General features: G+C 41.4%; 2 protein-coding genes across 11 annotated transcripts in view; both read left to right on the forward strand.

Moving 5' to 3' along the window:
- The first annotated feature begins 1,353 nt into the window (after positions 1–1,353).
- On the forward strand, positions 1,354–10,386 carry LOC100286553 (heterogeneous nuclear ribonucleoprotein Q). Of its 6 annotated transcripts, none has more exons than XM_014210157.3 (12): positions 1,354–1,509; positions 3,026–3,185; positions 3,943–4,061; positions 4,170–4,277; positions 4,398–4,511; positions 4,745–4,921; positions 5,030–5,165; positions 5,801–6,006; positions 6,225–6,374; positions 6,474–6,595; positions 6,782–7,152; positions 9,073–10,386. In XM_014210157.3, the coding sequence occupies exons 2-12, from the start codon at positions 3,038–3,040 to the stop codon at positions 9,099–9,101; spliced, it is 1,680 nt and encodes a 559-aa protein (XP_014065632.1). In that variant the 5' UTR covers positions 1,354–1,509; positions 3,026–3,037; the 3' UTR covers positions 9,102–10,386. The 6 variants fall into 6 exon arrangements, with proteins under 6 accessions (XP_014065632.1, XP_014065633.1, XP_014065634.1 ...); XM_014210158.3 differs by having other exon boundaries at positions 9,076–10,386; XM_014210159.3 differs by having other exon boundaries at positions 6,782–7,125.
- A 389-nt stretch (positions 10,387–10,775) lies between these two features.
- LOC106610690 (sorting nexin-14) overlaps positions 10,776–23,709 on the forward strand; it is a 32,217-nt gene continuing 19,283 nt past the window's right edge. For 4 of the 5 annotated variants that reach the window (XM_014210168.2, XM_014210167.2, XM_082955622.1 and 1 more), the window contains exons 1-14: positions 10,776–11,098; positions 11,184–11,412; positions 11,637–11,757; positions 13,335–13,408; positions 15,343–15,421; positions 15,515–15,558; positions 15,661–15,748; positions 15,847–15,931; positions 16,029–16,185; positions 16,400–16,475; positions 16,662–16,787; positions 16,874–16,988; positions 21,252–21,407; positions 21,691–21,815. In XM_014210168.2, the coding sequence (XP_014065643.1) occupies positions 11,276–11,412; positions 11,637–11,757; positions 13,335–13,408; positions 15,343–15,421; positions 15,515–15,558; positions 15,661–15,748; positions 15,847–15,931; positions 16,029–16,185; positions 16,400–16,475; positions 16,662–16,787; positions 16,874–16,988; positions 21,252–21,407; positions 21,691–21,815 (1,383 nt within the window). In that variant the 5' untranslated portion in view covers positions 10,776–11,098; positions 11,184–11,275. The remainder of the gene's footprint in view (positions 11,099–11,183; positions 11,413–11,636; positions 11,758–13,334; positions 13,409–15,342; positions 15,422–15,514; positions 15,559–15,660; positions 15,749–15,846; positions 15,932–16,028; positions 16,186–16,399; positions 16,476–16,661; positions 16,788–16,873; positions 16,989–21,251; positions 21,408–21,690; positions 21,816–23,709) is intronic. The other variant, XM_082955621.1, reaches the window with a different exon arrangement.

Consider the following 23,709-nt stretch of genomic DNA (forward strand, 5'->3'; position numbering starts at 1 on the left):
CCAAGTGAATAAATTAGGTGCAAACCCATCATTAGGGTCCTGTCTTCCTCAAATGGTGATCCTAGAGCTCATGAATGACAAGGGCACTGCATAATGACATTGGTCATGCCCATTGCTCATGCTCCATATCTTATGAATAAGGAAAGGGCATGCTCAAATTGCTCTGGTAAAATACGAAACTCTCTGGGCATTCAAGCCAACTCCTTATAGCAACAGTAAGTGATAGGATTGTGGTGGAGTATCATGCAATCTTGATAGGATAGAGGCTATGATAAAAATTTGATAAAGCCAAGCATTAGCCTACTGAGAAAAGGTCTGTTGGAGGAGTGAAAAGTATAAATACAGCATGTGCTCACAAGTGCCAGTTTAGCAGGGTTTTTTTTTTTTTAGAGCCAATGACTAGCCAATCAAATCTGTTCATCAGCAAATCCTCATCTACTCAAACTATACCGCGTTTTGTGAACACTGTATAGGCCTGGTTGTTTGTTTTGTTTAAGTTCTTTGTTCACATCATAAGTGTATGAAACAAGCCAATGAAGAGGGTGACACGCTGTGGTGGAAAGTGGCATTTTCAAGGGTGTTTCTTTACTACGGCTCTCGCTCAACCATGATGATTTCAACTCACTAGAAGCAGGGTCATATTCATTATAGGCACCAAACCGAAGAAAACAGACTGAACTTGTCCAATAAGAAACAGGTGTTTTCCATTTTGCTACGTTTTCAGTGTGCACTAGTGAATAGTTTGACTGAGAGAACAATACCGGCCTCTACGCCTCAGTGTGCCTGATTGTTCTTCTAAAATATTCACTGGAATTCAATAGAATCTGAACTGTGTAAAAACATGACTGAGACACTATGAGACACTAGTTATGTCTAAAAATGGTAATGAAGTTGAAAATAGCCCATCACAATGGTCTCAAGAACAGCCAACCAGTTTATAAAAGATTTGAAAAGGGTTGAGGTTTATTCCATGTAAATTCTGGCATTTCAGGAATCGTTTCAAATTCAAGAACTGTAAAGTTTCACAATTTAAATGTCATTGGATATTTTTCGAATTCCAAAACTTCCTGAATGGACCCAAAACATAAAATTACTGATATACTGTTAACAAATATTTCGAATTCTAACAATAGTTTAGGCAAAGGTGCTGAACATTGTTATGATAGCCTACTGTTCAAAATCTATCTTTACAGAAATGTTGAGTTTTAATCCTCGCCTCTCTGTCATTCAAGCCATTTCAGATGCAAAATATCACTGTAGCACTACATACAAATAATTTTCCACTTTACTGTAGAGTGCATGCATAGCAGGCAAGCCCGTGCATGGGTGTCTAAGAAACCCCATTGACGAGACAAAACTCGCGGCGTGAACGTGGCAGCCATTTTACATCCTCAAGAGTGAATGAGTGGAGCTGAACTAGTGCCGGGAGTTGTACACTTTTCCTCTTGTAATTATCAAATTTTCCTTCCGAAATAATCAACACCATACAAGTTGGTGATCCATCGGCAGGTATGACGAATACTACTAACTGGTCACGTGATCATAGTACAATTTATAGCTAAAGTAGTTGAGCGTGTGGTGTTTCAAACAATGTGGAAACGGGTGGTTGGGACGGGCTCTCCAGACCGGCTTTTTGAAAATGGACTCTCCCTATGTGGCGGCACGTTGACAAACCACGAAGCTAGCTAGTTACCATACTACAAGGCCTCTCTCTGTTCTACATATGGACATGTCGAGCCGAATTAAGTCAACCATCAAGCTATATATAAGCTTTCGCGGTTTTAATGGTGTCGCTAGCAAACTCAGCCAAGTGGGATAATTATGCTACATCATGAATGACTTGATCATTGTCACTACCTAACTGAATCAGCCTACCAGGGAGCTAACATCAGCGCGTGAGCGTGCAAACTTCGAGATAATTGCCTTTGTCAGATAGTTTTGATTCAACTCGCGAACTAACGTTAGTTTAGCGTAACCAATTTGGCTAGCAAAACATTTGGTCGTCACTCCGCTAACGTTACCTAGCTAGTATGGATAACTAGCTAGGTTTGTTATTGTGACTTGACAGGGTTGGATGACCATGATTTAGCATGCTATTATTTAGCTGGCTGCTAGCTAGTAACTGCTGGGTAGCTAACGTTATGGATAACGCAGCTAGATGACGTTGGCTAACAGTGTCTGAACACTTGGTTATAGCTAGCTAAATTATTAAGTTAGATATGGAAACTACCTGTAACGATGTTGCTTGTTAAGTTTAGCTAGAGAATTGGGTAACGTTAGCTAGTTCGCAAACGTTAGTTGGCTCCAATGAAGACTTTGCATGAGCACAAACTGAAATGGTTTCGCATTAGACTGCTCCCTTTACCCTAACTAGCCAAGTTTGCTATCTATCGGTGATTTGCGACACGTTACCAAACATTTTAACTAGATAGATGTAACGTTAGTCTACCACACCATGTCATTTGCTCCTGCATAAATGCTTGCTGACTGTCTTATTAGCTACCGGAAACGGGTGGCTTAGAAACTGTCGCGGTACTCTGCCGAGGGAACACGTGTATCAGCTAGCTAGTTAGTGCTGAAGTCTGCAATCAGTAGGCTAATTTATAATTTAGCAATCAGGCCATGCCGTTGTACGCAGCGGGACATGAACGTAATGTTAGCAGCTATAGCAGTGTTGTGCCAAGTTGTTATTCCAACACAGTCAAAGGCGGGAAATGTGTCATTACGTGTACACATTTCACCATGTAGCCTAGCTAACTCTCCTCATACATTGCACATGCAAACGAAAATAAGTATAAGGTGTGCAGTTATTATAAATAGCAATTAATACTTTTATTAGGTGTCAGCATTTTCAAAATTGATACAGACATGCAGATTCCAATATCGTAATTGAAATGTGACCTGATTCAATTCTTAAGGGACCACATGAACCCACATGTGTGCCTGTTGCACATGACACCCCCCAAAAGCTATCAACAGTCTTGCACTTGACCCAGGATTAATTTGGCTCATTGCATTTGCACAGATTTCTGGAGACATGGCCACAGAACATATTAATGGAAATGGTCCAGAAGAACCAATGGACACCACTGCTGCAGTTACCCATTCTGAACACTTCCAGACTTTATTAGAAGCTGGTTTACCACAGAAAGTTGCTGAAAAACTAGATGAAATTTACATAGCAGGTAAGGCACATTGAATATCCAGCATATTCGTACACAAATTATACTTTTGCTATTGCATGTGCTGTCATATTTTACATTAACTTTGAATGTGGGAATTGGGATCCTCAAGCAACTTTTTGTGGTTTCCTACCAAAATGGGTACTGCAGTGTAATGGAAAAAAGAGAATTCATACACCACCAATATCGATGTGAAACAAATGTTTTGGGTACATGTACATTGTCTTAAAGGTATATCTGGGCAGAGCACTGGTGTCACGGACACTTTGTGTTCTCAATAATTAAAGTGTAGCAGCACAGAAGAGCAAAGAGTTAGGCCACAGTTCAGCAGAGGTCTCTCTGGAAAGTCTCAGGCAGAGAGTGCAGCCAGATGGGCACATGCAGCAACAATGGCAGCAGCTGTCGGTGGCAGGGACAGGTGATGGGACCTCCAAGAGCAGAATGTGCACAAGCTCATTTGGGGTGCACAGGACTACCATATCAAGTTAAAACATCACGTCTGTTGTGATTAGTTCTGTAAAGGTTGAAGAAAGTGCTTTTACTCAATGCACTTTGTGAATTTAGAAATATTGGTCTCCTGAGATGGTTCTTTTTCTCTGATTTATGTTACGCAAATTATTCAAATTTAAGCAATCCCAAAAGATGTCACCGAAACAACTTTTATACCCCCAAACATGCATTGTGGCTAGACCCGTTTGAAAAGATGTCATCCCGTAGTTCTGTTCCTGCTAGTAACTGATGTTTTTTTGATGTCCCTCAGGTTTGGTATCACACAGTGACCTAGATGATAGAGCGATTGAGGCTCTGAAAGAGTTCAACGAAGAAGGTGCTCTGCAAGTTCTGTTGCAGTTCAAGGACAGCGACCTCTCACATGTTCAGGTATGTATGGCGGGGGATGGTGGATTGATTGCATTGTGTGATCACGTCTTGAAATCAAATGCTACCATTTCACCCTCTAAAGTGTACAGATTTTTATTTAATCAACAGAACAAAAGTGCCTTTCTTTGTGGAGTTATGAAGACATATAGACAGAGGGAGAAACAGGGTACCAAAGTCTCAGACTCCAATAAAGGACCAGATGAGGCCAAAATCAAAGTACGGTTTTAACGAACATTCTTGATATAAGTGATAATGGAGACATATCATCATTATCATATACTGTGCAGTTGTTCTCTGGAAGGTGTTTGACCTCAATCATGTTATTTCAATGAACAGGCCCTGCTGGAGAGAACTGGCTACACACTCGATGTGACAACAGGTCAGCGGAAGTATGGAGGCCCCCCTCCAGATTCTGCTCACACAGGGGCACAGCCCACAATTGGGACAGAGGTATGTCTCTACAATAATTCAATGGTGTATTTGATTAGTGTGTTATAGTTTACTTCACTGTGTATGATAGTGTTTCTGCATTCTGTGTCCAAATAATGAAAATGTCATTTTTCCTGGAGTAACTCCGATTGTGCTGTTTTACAGCTAAGATCTGACTGGACACCAATTCTGTATTTTGGAGATTTATTGTGTAACAATGACCCAATGTTAACCTAATTTTGCTTTCATCTCAGATTTTTGTTGGCAAGATCCCTAGAGATCTATTTGAGGATGAGCTGGTCCCTCTGTTTGAGAAAGCCGGGCCCATTTGGGACCTGCGTCTGATGATGGACCCTCTCAGTGGCCTGAACCGAGGTTACGCCTTTGTCACTTTCTGCACTAAAGAGGCGGCGCAGGAGGCTGTCAAGCTGGTATGTACTACTTGTTGGAATCCTCTCTCATGATAGGAATGGAGAATTTAGCCCACCCAATCATGACATGTCATGCACTCTCTCATACCCACTCCCCTCTTTCCACAGTGTAACAACAATGAAATTCGACCCGGCAAACACATTGGTGTGTGCATCTCTGTGGCCAATAATAGACTATTTGTTGGCTCCATCCCCAAGAGTAAAACAAAAGAGCAGATTGTGGAAGAATTTGCCAAAGTCACAGGTAAGCAGCATCTCTTTTTGTTGAATGATCTTCTGGGACAAATTGACATTTTGCTTGGCCAGTCATATTCTGTCTTGACAAAGATTTATATTTACAGTGACTTTGACAAGTGTTTAAACATTGCCTGATGTTACTGAATGCAGCAATCATGATCAACCGCTAGTGTGTTAGATTGCATTTAGTCTGAGTTTGGGTTTATGTACGGTATGCTATGTAAAGTTGGGCTATATTTGCTCATATGTTTAATTGCTCATTTCCAATGTCAGGGTTCAGTGTCCAAATGATGAAATGCATATATTCTATCCTGGAGTAACTCTGGTTACGCTGATAGTTTACCGCTAAGATCTGACTGGACACTTTGCACTTAACTGGGCACAAATCAGTGGTCTCAAGACTTGTCCAAAGAGAACAGCCGTGTCAAAGAAAGGGGACACTAAATGTTTTGACTAAACCGAAGGAAACATATTTTGTTCTGCTGCCAATTATGTTTCAGTAAGGTACTCTCTAGAGTAATTCCGTTCCATTAGTTTTTGCTTTGCATTGTGCATGGAGATGGAGCAAGCTTTCTTGTGCGCTGGTCACTGTTTAGTTAGGATACCTTTTATGCCTTTCCCCTTCTGCCTCTCTTTCAACAGAGGGTCTTAACGATGTCATACTGTACCATCAGCCAGAAGACAAGAAAAAGAACAGAGGCTTTTGCTTCTTGGAATATGAAGACCACAAAACTGCCGCTCAGGCCCGCCGCCGGCTGATGAGTGGCAAGGTCAAGGTGTGGGCGAACGTGGTGACTGTGGAGTGGGCTGACCCCATAGAAGACCCTGATCCTGAGGTCATGGCCAAGGTAAGGGGAGCAAAGTTAACAGGACTCATTTCGCCTGTGACAAATTGTTTGTGTATTGTCCACCCATTAAACTTGTGAAATATTGCAGAGTTCATATTGATTTGATTTCGACGCTGTTTACCAGGGAGTAAGAATGGAAGTAACCACCAGTGTATGAGATAGCCAGAGACACAGACTTTTCAAGTGTAATTGATAAGCCACTACCATTTTCCTCCCAGGTGAAAGTGCTGTTTGTCCGAAACCTTGCGAGCACTGTAACGGAGGAAATACTTGAAAAGGCCTTCAGTAATTTTGGCAAGTTGGAGCGGGTGAAGAAGCTGAAAGACTACGCCTTCATCCACTTTGAGGAGAGAGACGGCGCAGTCAAGGTACATGCTGGAGTCTTTATATTACTCTAACCAAAGTATCACAAAACTGGTAACAATGGCTGTTTTTTGTGTAGTTATTCAACTTGTCTCTTTTGACAGGCCTTGGCCGACCTGAATGGGAAAGACCTGGAGGGAGAGCACATTGAAATAGTCTTTGCAAAGCCACCTGACCAGAAGAGGAAAGAACGCAAAGCCCAGAGACAAGCGGCTAAGACACAAATGTAAGCAAAGACCATTGATTTTCAGTTACTTGAGACATGCAAATACCGGCCAAAATTATAGTTGCGTTGTTGGGCGGCCTTTCACCATTGATTTCTTTTGAATGATTGAATAGAAAAGTTAACGTGATCTTACAAGCGCAAATGCGTCCTGTACGGTTACTAAACAAGTGCATATCCTCTCCTCAGGTATGACGATTACTATTACTACGGCCCACCTCACATGCCACCTCCCACAAGAGGCAGAGGACGAGGCGGCGGCCGAGGAGGCTACTCTTACCCCCATGACTACTACGGCTATGAAGATTACTACGATTACTATGGCTACGACTACCACAACTACCGGGGTGGCTATGAAGACCCCTACTACGGCTATGAGGACTTCCAAGCTCCCGGCCGAGGACGAGGAGGGGCCCGAGGCGGAGCCCGTGGTGGTGCCACCCTATCCTCTCGGGGCCGTGGAGCTGCCACACCCAGGGGCAGAGTGGGTGGCTTTTCTCAGCGAGGTGGAAGTGGCCCTGGATCGAGCAGAGGTGTGCAGGGGACCAAAGGGGCACTGGGTAAATAGGGACTGTTGGCAATGGTCAACAGCAAATGTTTGCTATCAGCTACACAAAAATGCAAACATACTATTTGGACAGGACTTACCCCCCCTCCACACACTTGAATAACCTTAAACAAATGTTTTCAACCTGCATTCATTACTTCCTTATGGCATAAATTGACTGTAGTTCGCTATTTACATTCTGTGTAAAATATAGGCCTTGAAAGTAAGGAATCATAAAGATGCAGACCTGCCAACCGGCACGTATCTTGCGTACCATGCACGCAATTTTATGTCATAGTACGCTGGTACGAAAAACAACCCTAAAATGAATATGCTTCTAGTTGGCACATTGTGGTTTTTGATACTACTGATGTGTGAGGAAAAAAGGTAGGGAAAATGGAGAACGAACTGTTTGCCGACTACATTTCCCAGAATTGTATGTGTTCGTTACAGCATTTAGCGAGAACACTTTCTTGGCCGCACATGCTTTGATCTCTGCAAAGGTAGTAGGCGCGAGCGCATTGATGAGCAAGGAAACGGGGAAGTGTTGCGGTAGTTCAGTGCACGTCACTGCGTGGATGGCAATAGACATGGCAGAGAGAACTGTTCCGCTAATACCGTCCTTCACAGAAAGTTATGTTTAAGGTTAGTAGGCCTATGTTCATTAGTCAGTTCTTGGTCTGTCCTCTTGATATAGCTGTCAACATTAGGCTGATAATGACGTGATAGTAGTCAGTTTGCCAATGACCAAGGTATGTTGAATGAATGGCAGCCTAGTTGTCCGACCTAATTTAATGGATTATGTCAGGGATGGAGATCTGAAACAAGCTCAAAGGCCTAGTTCAGTTTCATATTCCAAATAGCCTACAGTAAACCAGACTACTGAATGATCCTTTGCTTCCAGTAATTGAATTATATTCAGAATTTTCTCCCCAAACTAAATTAAGCCAGTTTTTACACTTTCACTAGACTATCCACATAAAGACGCCTATTAATTAGAATAATCATTACCCCTAAATTTAACATGGAAAAGAATTCAGGTGTCAATTAGACCACCTCAATTTCATTTAGGCTCAAACAAGACTTTTGTTGACTATATTGTTTGATGTACTTTAAGACTATTTTTCAGAAAATGGCAGTTACAGGTTTTTCAAAAATGATAAATCCTCTAACTTCCTCTGGACCTCCCCCGACCCAACCTTAGGCCTACATCAGCACCACCTTGTCAGAAAATCCTAGGGAGAGCCCTGATTTTGTACATTTAAACATATTTCTAGTTATCTACTGAATAGCAGCCACTTACCAAGTACCCATAACAGTCTATAGTCTACCATTCCTACTGAGCCAGTCTTCTGCCAACATTAGGCAAAAAAAGGTGCATTTGCCTATCATTTGAGCAGTGTGGGTGTCGACGAGCACTGTTATGGGAGCTGGGGGTGCTGCCGCCACACTGAAGTGGTACTCGTAAAAATTTTTGTCATTGTCTTTTGACAGCTGAGCCTCACATTCAATTGGTAATTTTAAATGTACAGATGTGCATTTAGCTTTCAGTGTCCAAATTATGAAATTCTGTATATTCTATCCTGGATTAACTCCGGTTACGCTGATGGTTTACCATGAAGATCTGACTGGACATGTTTGATATTTTTTCATTTCTGTCCATGTCTTTAGAAGACTTCCTCAAATTAGTGATAGGTTCTCACATTTGAAAACACACCTGCCCTTTGGCCTTAGGTCTAAACCTTGACAGGTGTCACCTTTCAGAGCACCAACTGAAAGGTTGGCTCCTCTGCAGATTTAGGATCACCCTAATCTAGTTTTTTATTATTATTTTACATGATTGAATGTCATTAGTCATGTTTATGTTCTGTGTTGTGATAGTTTTTTATTGTTTTGAATTCCATTCCAATTCTGTCTCTATTTGCTTGGTCAGCAGGGAAAAGGGGTCGAGGCCGGTCCTGACCTGTCACTATGAAGACTGACTTACTGTGTTGGGTTACACCAGAAGCTGCAATGGATACGGATGGAAAAGTCAGCAAAATGGTCCAATATTCCAGCCTTACAGAAGCATCTCCCCCAAACTGCCACCTAAACAATCACCGGATTATTTAGAAAAACTTGCCTCCCCCTGTATGCCCCACACCCCCCCCAAAAATGCCATTTTAAATAATTATTGAAGAATTTGCACTTTTTAAGTTTCTTAGTTTGAAGTGGCTCAAAGGAGCTTGATGCTATTGTATATTTTTGTGCTAATCACAATTTTTATTGTTGGAATATCCCTGTTAATCTTAATCGTTTGATTTGGATGTTTGAAGAGAACATTTGCAGGTTTTAGGTGTAACCACCTGGCATGGATAAGTCAGGCATTCCAGGAAAGTGGTTCTTTTCAGAACTTGTCTTTTTTAAAGGGTTGGTTAACTACCTCAGTACAGAGGATTAAACTACCCGGCCTGTACTGTAAATAGGGAAACTATATTGATGAAAGCAGGGCTTGTTTCCTACAAAATATGCACAAGAGCAGCAGCACAACCAAAAGGACTTGCTGCAGCTCTGACATGGCAAACAGTCAAACTGGGCATGCAAAAATAATCTCATATGATGAGCCTGAACAAGCCCTGCTTTTATCCTATTTTGAACTGAATAAGCCACCTTGCTTCTTCAGATTATTGTAGTTACTGGTTGTATAGTTTGGAAAATGTTACTTTTGTAAAGGCTTGAACATCAACAAAGGCATCAACTGCCTTGAAAAAGCCCTGCAGTGTCCCTTTGCCACTCCAATAATTTTTTTGTTTTTAGAATAGATCAGAATTATGTTCAGTACCATCCCCTTTACTGTAAAATGAATATCCCAATCATGTGACATCTTGAATGATCCCTCTAACTCTAAGCCAGCTACTATGTAATCAAGTCTCTTGATTAAAAAGGAATTGCCATACTGCCCAGCCAGCGAGCATGTGTGCCTGTAGCTGTTTCGAAGGGGATCGTGATCATACAGTGGTAAAAGGGATACTGCAGCTATTATTCGTATTCCATGTATAGCGAAAAGGAGACTGAACTATTCATCTGGTTTTGTACACTGTTAACTCCCTCAATAAAATAATTACAACCACCTTTTAAAAAAAATGTTAGCAGTTTTAAACTATTGTTGGTGGCCAACCACGTTTTTGCATTCCTGCAAATAAATTGTTTTATACTGTAAAATGGAGGTGAGTGTAACTTATTTTTGTAATAAAGTTTTTGATTTCTATCTGTGTCTTACTCTCTGTATGACATCTTGTTAAACCATGTCACACATTTTATGCATTGATTATAGCTTTCTGATGCACACCACAGTCACAGTGCACTTTCTCATTCCCAGGGAGTCTTCAACCAGAGGCGCATGTGTAACGTCACTATCCTGTGATTTCAATTGACTCATTACATCCAGTTATAATCAGCACTTCGTTGACAATGAGTACTGCTGCCACGCATGTTCGTCGTTTGCGGCTAGCCTGCCACAACACGAAATCAGTGTTGCCATGCATTTGATGTGATTACATTTCGGAATACTGTATATTCACCGTTATGTTAGCAGGGCAGGTGAAATAGGCTATAAAAAATAACGGGCAAGAACGTTGCATGATCCCATAATGAACCGGATGTGACATCAGCCTGACGACGACTGACCGTGCAGTTATTTTAACGACGAAAACACATGGTGAAGCTGGGTGGACATTGATAATAATGATATTCAGAAGTATATAGACGGTGAACGCATGTGAAGCCTTTATTGACTCGACTGGTAACACAGGTTTACAGCAGACTGGCGCGTGCCCTGCACACGTCAAAGATCGTGCGCATGTCAATGAGCGCGCTGCGTGCAGTATAGAGAGGGGATGTTGACGTTTGGCTAGCATGATGATAGATAGCGTTTCATACATCAACTAGCTAGCTTGACTAATCCTGCATATTTGATTGTGGTGAGTATAGACGACAAATTATCAGATTGCACCGTTATTCTGCATAGTCATATGACGTTTCTAACATCGCATTTATTTGTCGCAGTGTTCATCATGGAAGGTCCTCCATTGCTCCCCAGTGAAAGTGCAACATAACTACGTGATTATAATTACTTGTGTACGTTGTCCATCCTGACAATGGGATGCATCAGAGTCTACCTGCAGAAGATGAGGCACAGGATGAAGCTGGACCTATTGAGAGAACTGGGCCGCCAGTATCCAGTCTTCTGCTTCCTTCTACTTGTCTTGCTCTTATCCACTGTTTTGTTGAACAGGTGGGTACAAATAGGCCTACTGTATGCTTACAATGTTTCAGACGTTTACAAATTGTGTGGCCTGCCTACAATAAAACAGACTATTGCATGATGCTCAGAATCACGAATAGGCAGTATTTGCATCAGTTGAGTTAGCATATCGATTTAGGAAGGACTGAGGCAGACTAATGAGTCATAATACATTCCCAATGTAAGCTATGTGTAAAATGTTATTGAATTCACAGATATCTGCACATTATTATGGTTTTCTGGTCGTTCCTGGCTGGAGTTGTCACATTCTACTGCTCTCTTGGCCCAGAGACTCTGTTGCCTAATATCTTACTGTCTATAAAGCCAAAGACCAAGGTAGGTTTACCTTATGTACAGAAAATATACACCTGTAACTAGAGGTCGACCCATATTATGATTTTTCAATGCCCGTACCGATTATTGGAGGACCAAAAAAAGCCGATACCGATTAATCTGACAATTTTTGTATTTTTTATTTGTATGTATATATGTGTAATATATATGACATTTACAACAATACTCAATGAACACTTATTTTATCTTAATATAATACATAAAATCTATTTAGTCTCAAATAAATAATGAAACATGTTCAATTTGGTTTAAATAATGCAAAAACACAGTGTTGGAGAAGAAAGTAAAAGTGCAATATGTGCCATGTAAAAAAGCTAACGTTTAAGTTTCTTGCTCAGAACATGAGAACATATGAAAGCTGGTGGTTCAATAATCCCAGTTCTTCAATAATCCTAGTTAAGACGTTTTAGGTTGTAGTTATTATAGGAAATGTAACGCGTCGACTATTTCTCTCTATACAATTTGTATTTCATATACCTTTGACTATTGGATGTTCTTACAGGCACGTTAGTATTGCCAGCCTAATCTCGGGAGTTGATAGGCTTGAAGTCATAAACAGCGCTGTGCTTCAAGCATTGCTAAGAGCTGCTCACAAACGCAGTAAAGTGCTGTTTGAATGAATGCTTACGAGCCTGCTGCTGCCTACCACGGCTCAGTCAGACTGCTCTATCAAATATCAAATCATAGACTTAATTATAATAAACACACAGAAGTCGAGCCTTTGGTCATTAATATGGTCAAATCCGGAAACTATAATTTCGAAAACAAAACGTTTAGTCTTTCAGTGAAATACGGAACCATTACGTATTTTGTTGATCGGTTGGCAACCCTAAGTCTAAATATTTCTGTTACATTGCACAACCTTCAATGTTATGTCATAATTATGTAAAATTCTGGCAAATGAATTACGGTTTTTGTTAGGAAGAAACACTGTTCACAACGAGCAGGCGGCCCAAACTGTTGCATATACCCTGACACTGCTTGCACTGAATGCAAGAGAAGTGACACAATTTCCCTAGTGACTATTGCCTGTTAACATGAATCTCTTTTAACTAAATATGCAGGTTTAAAAAAATATACTTCTGTGTATTGATTTTAAGAAAGGCATTGCTGTTTATGGTTAGGTACGTTTGTGCTATGATTGTGCTTTTTTCACCCGTTTGGCGAATTTGAAGTAGGCTGTGATTCGATGATAAATTAACAGGCACTGCATTGATTAAATGCAACGCGGGACAAGCTAGTTAACCTAGTAATATCATCAACCATGTGTAGTTAACTAATGATTATGTGAAGATTGATTTAATGCTAGCTAGCAACTTACCTTGGCTCCTTGCAGCCACAAGGTCCTTTTGACGCTGCACTCGCGTAACAGGTGGTCAGCCTGCCACGAGGTTTCCTCGTGGATTGCAATGTAATCGGCCATAATCGGCACCCAAAAAGGCCAATTACCGATTGTTATGAAAACTTGATATCGGTCCTAATTAATCGGTCGACCTCTACCTGTAACTATATATTTACTTATAGTCCAGGTTGATAGAGGGTGGTATTGTATCTGTCAGCAGGACCAACAAGAGTTGTTTCCCTTGGGTCACAGCTGTGCAGTCTGCGGGAAAATAAAGTGTAAAAGGCACAGGTGAGATCACTGCTCCAAAAATACTGTATGTGAATGAATGTTTATTAGGACGTTGGCCTTATTGTATTTATGTGGGATTGAGAGTGAATAATACTGCTTGATGTTTCTACTGTTGGGTCTCTGTGAGTTTACTGTTCATCTCTCTCTATTAATTTGACAAAATAGCGCAGGAATTCCGTATACCTTACTATTTTGATGTTCACATTCATTGACGGGAGTTGCTGATTTTGTCTATCACCAGGCTGCTAAATGGCGTTTCACTGCACCCCCAGTGGCAAAATAGTATACTGGAGCACATAATGGAATTGAAAGTGTAGTTGGTAGTTTTAGTAATTTGGCTAGATGAGACAACCGAGTGAATTAATGGTTTTATCAATATTTCACAGACTAATTGAAAACAAAAAGTAGATTAATTGCCATTATCTACAGTACCAGTCCAAAGTTTGGACACACCTACTCATTCCAGGGTTTTTCTTTATTTTTACAATTTCTACATTCTAGAATAATAGTGAAGACATCAACGTTATGAAATAACACATATGGAATCATGTAGAAACCAAAAAGTGTTAAACAAATCAAAATAATATTTTATATTTGAGATTCTTTGAAGGAGCCCCCTTTGCCTTGATGACAGCTTTGCTCACTCTTGGCATTCTACCAAACAGCTTCATGATGTAGTCACCTGGAATGAATTTCAATTAACGTGTGTGCCTTGTTAAAAATTAATTTGTGGAATTTCTTTCCTTCTTCCTGCATTTGAGCCAATAAGTTGTGTTGTGACAAGTTATGGGTGGTATATAGAATAGATCCCTATTTGGTAAAAGACCAAGTCCATATTATTGCAAAAACAGCTCAAATAATCAAAGAGAAACGACAGTCCATGATTACTCTCATGACGACTGCCACAGGAAAGGAAGACCCAGCGTTACCTCTGCTGCAGAGTATAAGTTCGTTAGAGTTAACTGCACCTCAGATTGCAGCCCAAATAAATGCTTCATGGAGTTCAAGTAACAGACACATCTCAACATCAACTGTTCAGAGGAGACTGTGTGAATCAGGCCTTCATGGTTGAATTTCTGCAAAGAAACCACTACTAAAAGACACCAATAAGAAGAGACTTGCTTGGGCCAAGAAACACGAGCAATGGACATTAGACCAAAGGACAGATTTCCACCGGTCTGAGTCCAAATTTGCAAATGTTTATATATATATATATATTTTAGAATTGTTTTTATTTTTATTCCAACCGCCGTGTCTTTGTGAGACGCAGAGTAGGTGAACGGATGATCTCCGCATGTATATTTCCCACCGTGAAGCATGGAGGAGGTGTGGGGGTGCTTTGCTGTTGACACTGTCTGTGATTTATTTAGAATTCAAGGCACACTTATCCAGCATGGCTACCACAGCATTCTGCAGCGATACTCCATCCCATCTGGTTTGGGCTTAGTGGGACTATCATTTGTTTTTCAACAGGACAATGACCTCCAGTCTGTGTAAGGACTATTTGACCAAGAAGGAGAGTGTTGGAGTGCTGCATCAGATGACCTGGCCTCAACAATCACCTGACTTCAACCCAATTGAGATGGTTTGGGATGAGTCAGACCGCAGAGTGAAGGAAATGCAGCCAACAAGTGCTCAGCATATGGGGGAACTCCTTCAAGACTGTTGGAAAAGCATTCATCATGAAGCTGGTTGAGAGAATGCCAAGAGTGTGCAAAGCTGCCATCAAGGCAAAGGGTGGCTACTTTGAAGAATCTCTTTTCTTAACTCTTTTTTTGGTTACTACATGATTCCATATGTTATTTCAGAGTTTTGATTTCTTCACTATTATTCTACAATGTAGAAAATAGTAAAAATAAATAGAAACCCTTGAATGAGTAGCTGTGTCCAAAACCTTTGACTGGTGCTCTATGTAAATAATGTTCTATTGACAGACCAACATTACTATTGGAGAACTATCAACCATGGCTGGACTTGAAAGTTCCCTCCAAAGTGGATGCCTCTCTATCAGAGGTATGGGAACCTGAACATTTTTTATTTATTTTGTGCCTTCTGGAAAGTGCTTCTGTCATTCTAAGATGTGATATGTTTTTGCTCTGTTTCAAGGTTCTGGAACTGGTTCTTGAAAACTTTGTGTATCCCTGGTATAGGTTTGTTACTGTATATTACCCACAAGTGCTCCGTGTTGCATTAAATACATCCTCTGGCATGGTATATGTAGACATATGACCTGTTTTTTTTCTCCTGTGAAGGGATATCACAGATGATGAGGCGTTTGTGGATGAGCTGAGAGTGACTCTGCGTTTCTTTGCCGCTGTGCTCGTACGTCGAACTCAAAAGGTGAAACAAACAGGATTTAGACTATTCTAGATATCAGATGATTATGATTTTTTTTTTAACCTTTTTTTAGAATATTTATGTCCTATGTCCTTTCTCAGGTTGATATCCCAGGTCTTATCACAGCCAAACTGCTTAAAGTTTCCATGAAGCACATTGAAATAATAACCAAAGCAAGGCAAAAAGGTAATCATCTTAATTTTTAAATATCTTTTACTGCCAGAGTTCATTCCAAAGAGTGGAACTTTGACCAGTGGACCCTTAATTTGTTTCTACCCCCTAGTGAAGAACGCTGAGTATCTGCAGCAAGCAGCACTGGAGGAGTACGGCCCTGACCTGCACGTGGCACTACGCAGTCGCAGAGATGAGCTCCTCTACCTCAGGAAGTTGACAGAGATGCTCTTCCCCTATATTTTGCCCCCCAAAGCCTCTGACTGCAGGTAACATGGCACCATATTTCTTGAGGCAATATAGGTCATTGTCTCCTGGGTTGTGTTCATTAGGGCACACTGTTATGACAGAAAACAAAATGTAGCATTTCTTATTAGTTGTTCAGATAGTGCCTTCTTGTTTCGGGGAGTTTCTGTTTCATGATAACTGTATTCGAACCTGGTCTCTGTTTTCCAATTTCTCTCGTCTCTCCACTATCCTCAGATCGCTTACTCTTCTGATAAGAGAGGTGTTGGCTGGCTCTGTTTTCCTCCCCGCCTTGGACTACCTGGCTGATCCTGTAAGTGCTTTGTAGCCATGAAACATGTTTAATTTAGAAAACATATGTAGCATGTTTCTATTCTGATTCATATAGGATTGTTGTTTTCAGGTTTGATGTGATTTGCAAGTCTCTTTCCCAGGACATAAACAAATCCAGAACGGGCATAGATTGTCTGTTGTAAAACAATGTTCATTCCCATTTTAGGACACAGTGAACCATTTGCTTCTCATATTCATCGACAACTCTCCTCCCGAGGCCGCCATGGAGCCCAGCTCAACCTTGGTTCCCTTCCTGCATAAGTACTCTGATGTTCGCAACAAGAAGCCCTCTGTAAGTAGCCAAGTAACCCCTCCTTTCCCCCTCTTCTCCCCATATACTGCCCTTTCAAACCACTCATCTTCTCCCCTCTTTCTCAGGTGCTGAAGCTGGAGCTGAAGGAGATCAGGGAGCAGCAGGATCTGCTCTTCCGCTTCATGAACTTCCTCAAGCAGGAGGGGGCCGTGCACGTTCTCCAGTTCTGCCTCACTGTGGGTAAGTAGGCTTTGGCCATTCGCCATTATCCCAGATATAGATCAATACAGACTGACAACTATGTCCTGGCCCAGAAACTCCCCCCTTCCCATTGTTTGGACAATCTGAAGGAAAATGGATAAGTGTAGGGTGTCCAATCAAAAAGGCATCTTTTGACCAATGGTTAAAATATGTTAATTGTGTAGATACTTCTCTAAGAAAACAAATGGTCCAAACCTCATGTCTGTATCATGATTCGTTCAAAGTTATTGACGTTTTTACCCTTGTAGGATGGCCAGAATTAGGGTTAATAAATCAATGGAGGCCAGAGGTAAAACATTTTGTCAAAAATCTAGAAAATTAAATTACTGGCTATCTGACAGGCTCACTTTCCTGTTGATTGTTCTTCTCGAATCCGCAGGATATAAAACAATATCGAGGTAAGATGGATATCGATTTTGAGACATGACAATTAGTACACCCTGATAATTAAAAGTAATACGCTATGAAAGTGACGTGTTGTTTACGAGCAAGATGGCGGCGTAGGAGTTTTGCTCACTGTTGTGCAACGTTTTTAAACGCTAATTCTAGCGTTCTTTTGACCATCTGAACGAATCACGTACAAGAATGAGCGCCGAAATGCCTGCCAAGAGAAATATCAACATGTTAGAGCCGGCTACTCCGTCTCCGTCTACAAATCAAGAAGATAAGAAATAGAAGCTGTTAGCAACCCTCTGTACATGGGTCTACAGGGACGCAGCTCCCCGTCAAAGAGGAGTTGGTTCTATCTCACTTGCTCCTTATGTCTGGAAGGCCTGCTGAGCTAAAAGAGTCTCCGAAATGTGCACCGATGTAAAAACTACTAAAGTCATAGTGATCGCCATCCTTTCAGACATTGAATCATTCAAGATGAAATCCACTCAATTTGAGATTGTAATTGCGAAGGTAAATCAGTCCTGCACATCACAATCAATCCGCACAGACACAATACAAGCGGAACAGCGTGAACACCATGATATCAACATCGATGCGGAGAACATCCAGGGCATGACGGATCCAGGGCATGACGGATCGTTTAGCTGAGATGGAGGATTATTCATGCCGCTCATCCCTACGCCTGGTCTCGCTTTCTGAGACCTAGGAGGGTAGCGACGCTGTATCATTCCTGCAGAAGCAGCTACCTGTGTGGCTCTTCAGCCTATTATCCCGCGGGGTGATTGAGATGGAACGCAAACACCGCATCTACACTAGACCGCATCTATACTACATTGTGGTCATATTATTTTCCCTAAAACATGCCATTTCATCTGTATGGGTCGTTTTTTTTCTTTTTCTTTTGCTCATAGTCTTCCATTTTGAGGCCTGAGCATGAGAGAAAGTATCATAGAGTATTCTAAAGTCTTCTATTTATTATAATAAAATTGCATACCCTTATGTGAACATCCTTTTTTGCTGCTTCACTGCGTCTTTTCCTTGGAGTCTTGAGGCTGGTTTATATTATGAGTGTAGCGGTTTCACTCTGCAGTGGATTTAGTTTATAATATAGAGAACATTATACCTTTTTTGTTGTTGTTTATGGTTTGCATGGTGTTCCCATATTGTCATCATATGGTGGTATCTGGTGCCCACGGGGGTATGACTCGGCATCTGCATATCACCAATGCATGAGGAAAGGGAAAGAGCAGGTAGCATTAATGGATTGTTGTGTGACCTACACTGAGTGTACGAAACATTAAGAACACCTTCCTAAGGCCTCCCGGGTGGCACAGTGGTCTAAGGCACTGCATCGCAGTGCTAGCTGTGCCACCAGAGATTCTGGGTTCGAGCCCAGGCTCTGTCGCAGCCGGCCGCGACCGGGAGGCCCATGAGGCGACGCACAATTGGCCCAGCATCGTCCAGGTTAGGGAGGGTTTGGCCGGCAGGAATATCCTTGTCTCATCGTTCACTCGCGACTCCTGTGGCGGGCCGGGCGCAATGCATGCTGACATGGTCGCCAGGTGTACGGTGTTTCCTCCGACACATTGGTGCGGCTGGCTTCCGGGTTCGATGTGCATTGTGTCAAGAAGCAGTGCGGTTGGGTTGTGTTTCGGAGGACGCATGGCTCTTGACCTTCGCCTCTCCTGAGTCCGTACGGGAGTTGCAGCGATGAGACAAGACTGTAACTACCAATTGGATACCACGAAATTGGGGAGAAAAAAGGGGGTAAAAAAACCAACAAAAAAACACCTTCCTGATATTGAGTTGCACCTTTTGCCGTCAGTTTACCTTTTGCCGTCAGTTTACCTTTTGCCGTCAGAACAATCCCAATTCATCGGGGCATGGACTTTACAAGGTGTCAAGTGTTCCACAGGGATGCTGGCCCATGTTGTGTCAAGTTGGCTGGATGTCCTTTGGGTGGTGGATCATTGTTGATACACACGGGAATCTGTTGAGTGTGAAAAACCCAGCATCTTTGCAGTTCATGACACAAACCGGTGCACCTGGCACCTACTACCATACCCCGTTCAAAGGCACTTAAATATTTTGTCTTGCCCATTCACCCTCTGAATGGCAATACATACACAATCCATGTCTCAATTGTGTCAAGGCTCAAATTCTTCTTTAACCTGTCTCCTCTCCTTCATCTACACTGATTTGAAGTGGATTTTACAGGTGACCTCCATAAGGGATCATAGCTTTCACCTGGTCAGTCTATGCCATGGAAAGAGCTCTTATTGTTAATGTTTTTGTACACTCTGTATAAACATACGTATGTACTTGAAATACAGGACAATCAGATCTACTGTGTTTGTTTTTTTTCTTGCGATACTTATGACTTGTCTTTTTATTTTATTTTTTGCCCCTTTGGGATTCCAAGAAATCAAACACTGGAACTAAGCGAGCACTATGTCCTGATTTTTATTCAGAGGAAAAATATTGATATTTCTTTAATACAATAATCACATCTGTTGAAAGAGGTTGTTCATAAATGTAGCAATACCCTTTTCAATGTAGTAGCTTCTTCTGCCCTAAGTAGGGCAAGAGGTGTGTGGTAGTTTGTAGAACTCTAGAAGGCAGCATTATAGACTCCTGGAATGACAGTGAAGGCAGGATCCTTTATCGCTGTATGTGCTCCAGCCATATTTTATAAAACCTTAGTGAAATTATCTAATATATTGATTCAATTGTCCTTTTTATTATATATATTAATAATATATATTTCTTATTTTTTTTAAATTTGGGTAAAGAAGCAGCGACTGCAGTTGTTAACCCATGTTTAGATAGATCCAATCCAACTATGAGCAGCTCACAAACGTCTACTTCCAAGGACCTCCCAACGTCTGATCTCAGACCTTAGTCTGGTTGATGTTTGGAGACCTAAAAATCCATCTTCTAAAGAGTTTACTTTCTTTTCTCATAGACATCAGTATTACTCGAGGGTTGATTACGTTTTGTCCTCTGTCACTATGTCCATTATTACAGAGCACTTAGATCCTCCATTCTACCTTATCAGATCACCATGCAAACTGTTGTGTTTTTGACTTCAACTCCCAGAGCACCTTGTTGGAAATTGAACATATCTTTACTCCAGAGTTCATTTCTTTTAATATAAATTCAGTAGTTGATTGTCTGGGAGGCGATTATTATTATTTATTTTTTTAATGATTTGTAAAGGACAATACAACATTGTTTGCATCCCATCTGAATAAATCTAGAACGACGAGAATATCTGGTTTAGAAAATAAATACGAATCTCTGATTTAACCCAGCAATCCTCCTTTTGTGATTCAAAGGCTCTTCAGCTCCGTCTTTAAGAAGCGAGCTGAATTCCTTACTCAGGCGTCAAGTCTATTATTTTTTTTATCCAGAGGTCATTGCAAAACCATTAAAGTAATGATAGCCATCCATCACATCTTCTAACCATTAAACTCTGTTTTTAATGAACGGCTGCCCTCTCGTCAATGAATTCTCACGGAGACATTGTCACTGTTTACGTTCACAATTAACTAAATATTGTCTGATTTTACTTTGATCAACTTCTTAAATCTGAGTTCTAGCTTGATACAGAGAATTGTCAGGCCTTTTTTTGACAATCTTGATCTTCAGAAGCAGTCAGGCTGATGATCTGGGGGGGGAAAAAAAATGAATTTAATAAAATAACCTGGGCCAGATGGAATCCCTGTGGATATGTATATATATTTTTTTGCTTGGTAGGGTGTGCGTGTACTATTAGTTTGCTTCCGATTTGTTGCCTAATCAACCCTGGGTTAACTCTAGTTGGACCTTTCCCTTCATCCCCACCAGAGGAATTCAACGACAAGATCCTATGTCCGGAGCTGTCGGACTCTGAGATGCTGATGCTCCACGAGGAGGTGAAGAAGGTCTACGAGACCTACTGCCTGGATGAGAGCATCGACAAGATCCGCTTTGACCCCTTCATTGTAGAGGAGATAAAAAATAGTGAGTCATAGGGATTTGTTTGACATTTCCCGTTTAAGGCACGATCGTTGTATTCATCATAGCTTTTGTCATAGCTTTTTGTTGTTTTCTCTTTGAGAACTTATAATAACGTATCCTCTCCTTCAGATATGCATTTTAATATTGTATCTTCAGCCTTATCAACAGAATGTCTTTAAATACTGTTTATAAATAGCCATATGAACAGTTTTTATTAACAGAATGTTCATTATTACAAATGGCAGCTTGGTTAGGTTATGCTCATGTGATAGGTTTCCCTCCCCAGTTGCTGAGGGCCCTTATGCCGGGGTGGTGAAGCTGCAGACTATGCGCTGCCTGTTCGAGGCCTACGAGCATGTCCTGTCCCTGCTGGAGAATGTCTTCACCCCCATGTTCTGCCACAGCGACGAGGTCAGGACTCGGGTTGCAAAGGGAGGGTATATTACTGGAAACTTTCAAAGTCTACCCGAATTTGTGTCTTTCAAGGATTTTATGTAATCTGTCACAAGACATCTAGTGGCCCTTTTGGGTACTTCAGATTACCACAGGTGTCTGTCATGTCTCTGGCCCTCTTGTGTGGCCTTATCACATGTACTCTGAACAAAAATATAAACGCAACATGTAAAGTGTTGGTCCCATGTTTCATGAGTTGAAGTAAAAGATCCCAGAAATGTTCCATATACACAAAGCTTATTTCTCTCAAATTTAGTGCACAAATTTGTCTACATCCCTGTTAGTGAGCAGCTCTCCTTTGTGACGATAATCCATCCACCTGACAGGTGTTTCTTATCAAGAAGCTGATTAAACATCATGATCATTACACAGGTGCACTTTGTGCTGGGGAAAATAAGAGGCCACTCTAAAATGTGCAGTTTTGTCACACAACACAATGCCACAGATGTTTTGAGGGAGCGTGCAATTGGCATGCTGACTGCAGGAAGGTCCATCATACCTGTTGCCAGAGAATTAATTTAATGTTAATTTCTCCTACCATAAGTCGCCTCCAATGCCGTTTTAGAGAATTTGGTATTACATCCAACCGGCCTCACAACCGCAGACCACGTGTATGGCTTCATGTGGGCGAGTGGTTTGCTTATGTCAACGTTGTGAACAGAGTGCCCCATGGGGGCGGTGTGGTTATGGTATGGGCAGACATAAGTTACAGACAACGAACACAATTTCAATTTATTGATGGCAATTTGAATGCACAGAGATACTGTTACACTGCATGAAGCAAATTAGGCACTACATACTGACTGCTTTTCTGATCCACAACCCTTTTTCGATTAAGTTGTCTGTGACCAACATATGCGTATCTTTATACGCTGTCATGTGAAATCGATAGATTAGGGCCTCATGAATTCATTTCAATTGACTGATTTCCTTATATGAACTGTAACTCAGTAAAATCTTTGAAATTGTTGCGTTTTATATTTTTGTTTAGTTAAATATTTACAAATAATGAAATATGATGATAAAATATATATACACTGCTCAAAAAAATAAAGGGAACACTTAAACAACACATCCTAGATCTGAATGAAAGAAATAATCTATTAAATACTTTTTTCTTTACATAGTTGAATGTGCTGACAACAAAATCATACAAAAATAATCAATGGAAATCCAATTTATCAAACCATGGAGATCTGGATTTGGAGTCACACTCAAAATTAAAGTGGAAAACTACACTACAGGCTGATCCAACTTTGATGTAATGTCCTTAAAACAAGTCAAAATGAGGCTCAGTAATGTGTGTGTGGCCTCCACGTGCCTGTATGACCTCCCTACAACGCCTGGGCATGCTCCTGATGAGGTGACGGATGGTCTCCTGAGGGATCTCCTCCCAGACCTGGACTAAAGCATCCCCCAACTCCTGGACAGTCTGTGGTGCAACGTGGCGTTGGTGGATGGAGCGAGACATGATGTCCCAGATGTGCTCAATTGGATTCAGGTCTGGGGAACGGGCGGGTCAGTCCATTGCATCAATGCCTTCCTCTTGCAGGAACTGCTGACACACTCCAGCCACATGAGGTCTAGCATTGTCTTGCATTAGGAGGAACCCAGGGCCAACCGCACCAGCATATGGTCTCACAAGGGGTCTGAGGATCTCATCTCGGTACCTAATGGCAGTCAGGCTACCTCTGGCGAGCACATGGAGGGCTGTGCGGCCCTCCAAAGAAATGCCACCCCACACCATGACTGACCCACCGCCAAACCGGTCATGCTGGAGGATGTTGCAGGCAGCAGAACGTTCTCCACGGCGTCTCCAGACTCTGTCACGTCTGTCACGTGCTCAGTGTGA

The sequence above is a fragment of the Salmo salar genome, chromosome 09, assembly GCF_965601325.2.
Source record: "Salmo salar chromosome 09, fSalSal1, whole genome shotgun sequence".
Taxonomy (NCBI): Eukaryota; Metazoa; Chordata; class Actinopteri; order Salmoniformes; family Salmonidae; genus Salmo; species Salmo salar.

Excerpts from the sequence above, each read along its gene's own strand:
- LOC100286553 (XM_014210157.3), top strand. The coding sequence starts at position 3,038 with ATGGCCACAGAACATATTAATGGAAATGGTCCAGAAGAACCAATGGAC. Across the intron at positions 6,007-6,224 it reads ATCCTGAGGTCATGGCCAAG|GTGAAAGTGCTGTTTGTCCG; the intron begins GTAAGGGGAGCA and ends TTTTCCTCCCAG. Across the intron at positions 6,596-6,781 it reads CAAGCGGCTAAGACACAAAT|GTATGACGATTACTATTACT; the intron begins GTAAGCAAAGAC and ends TCCTCTCCTCAG.